At 38.4% G+C, this 8,416-nt stretch overlaps 1 protein-coding gene across 4 annotated transcripts in view; it reads right to left on the bottom strand.

The window, feature by feature from the left end:
* Positions 1 to 1,701: 1,701 nt before the first annotated feature.
* The window catches only part of LOC117963535 (protocadherin-19-like), a 47,646-nt gene continuing 40,931 nt past the window's right edge, over positions 1,702 to 8,416 (bottom strand). For all 4 annotated transcript variants that reach the window (XM_059001052.1, XM_059001053.1, XM_059001050.1 and 1 more), the window contains exon 5: positions 1,702 to 5,762. In XM_059001052.1, coding sequence (XP_058857035.1) covers positions 5,194 to 5,762 — 569 coding nt within the window. In that variant the 3' untranslated portion in view covers positions 1,702 to 5,193. The remainder of the gene's footprint in view (positions 5,763 to 8,416) is intronic.

Here is an 8,416-nt window from a genome sequence, read left to right as displayed (position 1 = left end):
GTACGTCTGTCGGTTGAGCAAGAAAGATTCATTGCTTGTGTGTGCAGATAATAATAGAGGCACAGAAGGGCACACTTCAATTTCTTGAGCTGGTATCATTGGTTCTATTCCGAGTAGAGCGGGGCCGGTGGTGGCTGTTGTTTTCCAGTTCCAAATGGGAGGCACTAAGCAATTAGGACCCTGAAAGCTTTCAGAGAGCAAACTAGTAGAAATCCTCCATCGCAACACTGCAGTGGATGGATACCAAAGTTGACCTAAATAACCATTCATTCCGATTTATGTTTTTCTCCAGGGGTTATTTACTATATTTGCAAAATATAATAAAAATATAGAGTTACCATATTCGGAATCTTGATTCCAGTGGATTACCCTGAAGAAACCCTCGCAGAACCATCAACGGAGCACAGCGCTACAGCGCAAGGATTTTGGAACAAATATTTTACAGCGACCATGGTACAGTTGTACACTGAAACTAATATGTGTATCTGGTACATCAGAAACAAAAATGTTACCTTTGTGGTATCATTCTACCAATGGGCCCTAAAACTGTAGCTTTCCTCTTTATATAGAACCATTGTCATTGTAATGCCACTGGTTTGATATTGATACACTAGAACCAAGATTCAAACCTGAGCCATGCATAGTGAGTTACTGTCAGCGTGTTCATTCCACTGTTCCTCCAGTCTCTGTTTGACTCTTGGTTTGTCTTGTTCTGAATATAAAATGTATGCAGATCTGTGTGAACTGCCTTCAAGTAACACACCTTCAGTTCATGTGTTTTGCAATTAGCTGGAAAAATGAAAACAAACCAAAACTAATACATATGTCTGTGTAGGTGTGTACATAAAACACAGAGCAGTGTTTGTGTGGCTATCTGACTAATGCAAGTTCCAGGTTTTATTTATTATTTTTCTATTGAAGGTACATTTTCATTAACTTTTCTTTTCAATTCACAGGCCTTCAGAGTGTAATGAGAAAAGCAGTGGTGTGAAATGTCCAGCATAATCTAAAGCATTGTTTCATACTATTGTATGTCAGTAAGTGGAACCTGTGGAATTATAATAGCCATGCACCAATCTCACTATTGGCTTCCCCTAGGGCTTTGTCAGTCAATCTGAGTAATTTCAGTTAACCTTACTTGCTAACCAAATCTCATGGCCATCTCATCTTTTGATATTCATGAAACTGCTCTTAACTGCTGCTGGCTTCTTTAACAGCAGTGTATGTGTGCATGTACTGTATATACTGTATATACATTGTAGGCGAGTGTGCAAATATTTGAACTCATTTTTCATCTTTTCACTACCTGAGGGCAGGCACTGTTGTAGTAAATTAATATAAAAAGCTTGGCTTTCTCTTTTATCAGTTTCTGCTTTTATTGTAGTGATTGGTATGTACCCTCTGGGATCCCTGTAATGCGAATGCTGATTTTTGGCTTTGATTTCTTCAATTGTATGTATGTATTCTGAAGGGATGAGTTACTTTGCAATTTTCTAGAATCAGAAGCTTGACTGCTGTGTCTTTTCCGAAGGGATGCTAGCTCTCTTTCTGAGGGGCCAGGTATTTGGGATGTTACAAAAAAAATAAAATGAGCCAATGAGCTTCAAATTATTTGTCCATTCATGTGTAACTTAGAAAAAAATAACACCCACCCATGCCCTGCATTTAGAATGCATGACAAATAAAGAAGAATGAAACAACTACTGGTTTATTATTTTATTATGTTATACCAAGCCTTTTAAATAAACAAAATAGACTTTTTAACAAAAAATCAATACTAACAAATTGAACTGCATCAAAGTGCTGACATGAATGATCAGGGTAACCTGTCTACTGTGTTAGCTCCTCTCCCATTGTGCTTGACAGTAGCAATGTATGGTATAAATTGAAGTGTTTACATAAGAGATTGCCTCTCAATCATTTTAGATAGTCATTTATAAATGCAGCCGGGAATATCAGAAAGTTCTTATATTCTAATCGCAGTCACTTCATGATAAATGACTAACGGCATTCATGTTCCTTTTTCACCCACAATGCATTGCAAACTTATCTAAGGCAGAGCTGTAATGAGTGAATTTCCATGTGGTTTTCGCTAACTCTGTATTTAAAGTGCCATTACTTATTATAACTGAACTTCAGCTGCAAGTGTGCTCTATATTGTTAAGGTATCTACAGTCTAGCTATACTACCACATGTGAAGTTACATTGTAACTTCAATATAAATATTTTTAATAAATACAGGTTAATCTATGTTACCTAGCATACAGTACATAACCCATTTATAAAATTATATTTGAATATATGTTCCATAACACCAGATACACCACCACAGGTTGGCTGTGGAAATTGAACAGGTACCGCTGTACAATAACATTTTTAATACAAGGACATGTCTTATACTGTACAATAAGAGACACCCTACACAGAAAATATTGGGGTCTATTTTAATTATATAAAACACTGGTAGATTGTTATACTTATTTTCACAAACCTAGTCATGTTAACCCCAGCTGGATTAGTATAAAGTTCAAGGTATCCGATCCTCCACTGTTTAGATCATTAAACTGGACATTATTGACTTGTAATGAGTCACACAATTGAAGATGGCATTCCTTTATTCAACATATAGATTTGTTAAACTTAAGAATTGTGCTGAAGTATCCTTTACACAGGATGACACCTATACACAGTACTGGGATTTTGACAAATGCAAGCCTTTCTCAGATGTAATGCTATATAATGCTCCATGTCTACTTGGGAGGTGGAAAGGAACTTGTGAAGAGTAATAATTAGTTAAGGGGATATGCAGAAACATACAGAGCATATACAAATCACAGCATGTTCCTCTGAAAACCAGCAGAACCACCTCCGAGCAACTTAAAGCCTGTGCCCCTCAATGCAGAAATTTTCATTTATTTCGTTGTTTGTTTTGTTTTCTTATTGTTTTTGTTTTGTTTTTCCATGAATTTGTGGATTGTCCTCATTGTCGTGTTGAATGGTGTATTGTTGAAAATTAAAATTAAAATTCATCACAAAAAAAAAAGTTGCATACTTACATATGCACTAATTCCCATCACACACACACACACACACACACACACACACACACAACCACCCTAAAGCAAAAACTGGTGTAGGTGACATACAAAATGAGCAACCCACACTTAAAAAAAGGAAAAGACAAGGATACAATATGGAGAACATTTAATAGTTTAATAATAAGCGGCTGTATACATTCAGTGATTATTTTATTCTGATGTTCCTGTTGCCACAAGCTGTTGGTGAGACCTGTAAACAGTCAGGTTTGAGCACTGTTTCATTTCAATTCTAATGTTGCTGCGTTTATTTCAATGTGTTTTAAATTGCAAAGCAACTGAAAACCCACTGATTGGTACCATTTTTTTTTTTAAATCAGTTTCCTAATTCAAATAATCCAGTACATATAGCCTCAATATTTGTGTATGTTTTTTTTCTCTCTTTGCTTCAGCATTTTTGTTTTTCATAGTCCACAGAAACAACACCTTTGTCTGGTAAACCACATTAGAGATGGGAAGAGAGCAGCTGCTGGTATACAGCTCACTCTTCAGTTCAGCTACATCTACAGTACTAGCTGTGGGATATTTCATTTCCAATTTGGTTTCCCACAGCCTCCCAACCTCTCCTTGCAAGACAACAAACTCACCATACTAGATCAAAAAGACTATGCATTCTCAACACAGATATAAGCATTGGCTTACATACACAGAGTAGCAGAAATGTATAGACTGTCTTCCCAGCTCACAAAGCTAGTTTTCAACTTTTTAAATTTTTTTTACTTAAATATTAAGATTAATTACTCTCCCCTCATTTTTCCATTTTTGGTTTGTCTTCCATCTTTATTCAAGCTAATTTAATTGACGTACCAGGCATTGAACTTTGTACTGTATTTACCCACACAGCTCACAAACTTGATGGACCAGTAAGAAACTTTTTTTTACAACAAGGTAGACTGCAAATCAACAGTTGCCAGGGGTAGCATTTCAAACTCGAGTCCATGTTCTTTTTGCAAATAAAAAAAACAACAACAAACAAAATAAAAAGCCTGTTAATTCAAGTATAACTTACTAATAAAATAACTATACAGCATTACATTTCTCATAATAGATTTTTTAAATTATTTATAAAATATATTTTGGCATATACTTTTTACTTTTCTTTTTTTTTTTCTCTGTGTGTTTGTGTAACAAAACGCTAATTTTGCTTCAGTTGAACACCCCTGCTGTTTATTTTTTAAACTTGAAAACATTAAAGGGATTGTCACAAAACAACTGGTTATTTTAAAAAAAAATCTATACAGAGCTTTACATACAGCAAGACGTGTGAGTGATGATCATTTCTATACCAAGTCCCATAGGCAGTTTAAATGAAATTAGGTCCCAAGTATTAACAAACTGTGCCCCAATACATCTCCCTTTCCCACCCCAAGCCCCTAACAGAGACAGGAGACTCCAAGAATTGAGTCATTTCTTTTTCTTCAAGGTGGTAAACAGATAAATTTCCTAGGCTACAGATGTCCACAACTGACTGTTAAGTTCAGCTCCATCAGTGTGAAAAATAAAGACCATCCACCACAGCTTCTTGACTGTGAGGAAGGAGGGAGTATCATCTTGAGGGAAACATCAAGGGAGAAGTTCTGTTATCATACAAAGGGAAACTTCGGGTAAAATGAGAACACACTGAGGATAGGTTTATTTTTTTTGATAATATAAAAGCACTGTACCCACCGTTGACTCCTTAAAAAAAACACACAAATATTTATTTCCTCACAGCACAGGACTGCAGATAATGAAAGTACAATGTTATGGTGCCAGCAGTAAAAAAAAAAAGAAAAAAGGCATGATTCTATTTGTGTCCATTTTTAAAGGAGTAAACTCTTTAGGTGGTTTGCTCCCTCTCCGGTGAATCAAAGGGGAAGGATTTGGCAAGTTACACGGTAAACAGCAACCCTACACTTCCCTCTGCTAGGACGGTGAACGAAAAAACAGCTAGAACACAAATCCACAACGGACCTCAGTCCAAGACACCCCTGCTTTCCAGCCAAGCTTATCTCCTATCGAGTAAGCGACTCAATCCTTTCAGGAAATAAGCATATACCCTTATGTGCGCTGTAAATTATGTTTAATTTGTTTTGAACCTTTTTACTTCCTCCACTTCTTAGAGAACAATATCTTTGAGCCGTTTCCCGCCTGGTGAGTCTTTGTCTCTGCCGTCGTGAAGGAGTTGGTTGATTTCCCTGACCGATGGCTCGCTATCCTTCCCCTCGGGCTGTCGCAGCAGGCTGTGGTTGGCGATCCTCTCAGCGTCGCGGCGGTGCAGGGTGCTGTAAGAGGCTGGGGGCTTGGAGCAGAGGGGGCTCTTTAAGTGCACAGGGGATGTGAGGGGGCTCACGTCCTCTCGCCCGTTCCCTGCCTCACGGATCGCCCCGTTGGCCTTGGGGCTGCAGATGGGTACGTCAACTGTCCTTTTCATTTTCACCTCGCCCCTTTCCAGATCCTGGCCATGCTCAGAGCCGTCCTTGCCGAAGGTGGCAAAAGTCCTTTTGGTGCCACAGTCCTCATAGGGCTGGACGTCCACCGTGGTGGCCTCTATGGACAGGGCAATGATGTTGCGTCCATGCTCCGGAGATTTGGCTCGGGCTGGTACTCCGACTCGTGGCATCCAGCAGCGGTCTGAGTGCCCGAGAATCCGGCATTCCTCCCGGCAGTGAAAGGTCTCATTTGGATCTGCGTAGGAAGGAAAAAAGGAAACATATTTGAAGTAAAATAAACATTATCATAATTTTTGTTTTGTTTTGTTTTGTTTTGTGGAGGCTGCCGTGGTTATAAATATATAATTAAGGTGTATAACAGGAACAAAATGCACTGTATACAGTCAGTCTTTTGTTGTATCACAAAGACGTGGCGGATTTCGCTTCATTATACAGTATGAAGCAACAATCTACATTCAAGATGAAGAGCTGTCTACTTTTTCTTTCCCATTATTTAACAAAACTGCTTTTAATAATTTACTCACGTTAACATAGTACCAGCTCTGCTGTTTCAAACGCTTTGGTTCATTCCATAAATATTTCATATCAGGCCATCTGGACAGATAACCTTCCCTTCACAGGGACATCTAAGTTGATAATACTTACCTACACACACACACACACACACACACACATACTATACATACATACTGAGAGAACAGGCGCACACATACAGACACACACACAAACAAAGATTAGGCCTCCAACTGTGCAAATACGTGCATATATGCTGGCAGAGTTACAAATCTATAGCATTCTTGGTACTGTTACTGCCAAAAATGTAACAGCCCCCCTAATTAAACATATGAAAATATGATTATCTTTACAAGCAGTGATACATTCAGCTTCCAGAATGCAACAGGTAACATATGAATCGGCTGCTCAGACACTCACTCACGCACACTTAGACAGCATACATACATACATGCATGCATAACAACTTATCATTTTATTTTAGTTTTATCTGTTTTAGAACAATGAAAACTGGAGAAAAAAAAACTACAAACTGAGAAACAGTCAGTTTCCTGCTCAGAATCTGGGTCCCTCTCTATATTGCAGGAAATGTATAGTTTTGGAACCCAGATACTGTTCAGATACACAAGCAAGCTCGGCATACTCACACGAGCATAAAGTATGCATGCATGCACACTAACACGAATAACCACATACTGTACAGAAAGATACTAATCTACACTAGCAGACACTATTACATTCTGTCTCAGTGCACAACTGCTAATGTCTGCTTTGTGACAAAGTCCAATAGGAAACAAACTTAAGAATAACATTCACCAAGATGTCTTGGGGTCAAGCTCCACAGCTTGTGAAGTTCCTCTCAGGGATCTGAGAGGCAAAGACAGATAGCAAGGACGTGTGGGAAAGTGTCATTGAACCAAGTGTGCGCTTCTATCTTGTGCTTCTGACAAGACATATGTCCCAATTAAAGTCACCAATTATGCTGATTTCTCTTTTTCGGCTCTTGGGCCTGGATCAATCTTTAAAGGTTGAATGCCAGGCTATGCTCCATGGCATTAAAGGGGGCAAAAACTGCCAGTGCAATTTGAGCAGGTTGATAAACAGACTTCTGGTTCAGGAAACAAGGCCATTCTTACACTCAGGTGTCACATATCATTAAAGGAGGTGGCTAGGCAAGGAAAAGGAAGGAAAATTCCAGGAAACAGCAGAACTGCTTAGACCAGGGTTCTTACATCCACGGATCATCATTAATGTTTTATGAAAGGCTGTGCTGTGGATTTCTCTCACTAGCCTTTGGGGTAAACATTTCACCTTAAATATCAGTCAGGGTTTAACCTTCTAGGGACCAGTATAGTGGCCATCACAACAGACGCATCCATACTCGAACCATATATGAGTGTTAAATGGCTTTACAACTTTCCACTTGCAGAAAAAGTTAGTGTGTGGTCTATACAAAAGAAAAAGAACACTATTCCACCACAATAAGTGGCTCAACCTACTCTGTAATTACCAGACTCACACACACAGGCCCACATTTTGAAAGGCCTTTTCATCACCAGTTGTCAATTGCGTTGCCACGGCAACAACGGCCAGTCTCAAAGACACACACACACACACACACACGCACCTGTCAATAGAAATCTTAATACAGACCTATTCAGGTATTCCTATAAGAGTAAAGTTCTCACTGCAAGGGGTTTATCTACACACAGGCATTCCCCAGCTCTTCAATAATAACAGCCTGGCTTTTAAAGGATTCCTATTGAACTTAGATCTCGATCTCAGTGGAAGCGCTTAACCAATGCAAAAGCACATTTTCACACAAAATTATGCATGCAGGTCTTCTTAATAATAAATAACTTCATTATAACTAAAATCTGGACCATTTAAGAGCAGCTGGGAGTCCGCTGAAGGGCAATTTAACATACTACCATGTTGTTTCGAAGTGAAAAACAACGCTCAGAGAGTATATTATGATTAAACTAGCTATCACCCTGGGTTTCAGTGAGTCACACAAAAGTCAGGCATTTCAAAAAATAATTCATATCTGAACATATCTCTATACAATATGCATCTAATAAACTAAGCAATTAAACACTTAGCAATATGAATTGGGCAAGCAAGATAAAAAAAACAGGCCCCACCAGCTGCAACTTCCTTTTGAGAATCCATTGGCTAAAGGTTGCCAAGCATTACAAATAGCAGAGAAACAGGAAATACATAGAATTTCATGTTTATCAGTTATAATATAACATTTAAAATCTTATGAGAGATTTAAATTGGGATACAGATGTTGTGTAGATAAAGCAAAAGGAATATATTAGCAAAAGACTAGAGGGTTGAAATCCTTAAACGTGACAGGGATAACTGCTTATT

The sequence above is a fragment of the Acipenser ruthenus genome, chromosome 26, assembly GCF_902713425.1.
Source record: "Acipenser ruthenus chromosome 26, fAciRut3.2 maternal haplotype, whole genome shotgun sequence".
Classification (NCBI taxonomy): Eukaryota; Metazoa; Chordata; class Actinopteri; order Acipenseriformes; family Acipenseridae; genus Acipenser; species Acipenser ruthenus.
The sequence above is the reverse complement of the archived record's forward strand: the minus strand, read 5'-3'. Positions and strand labels throughout refer to the sequence as shown.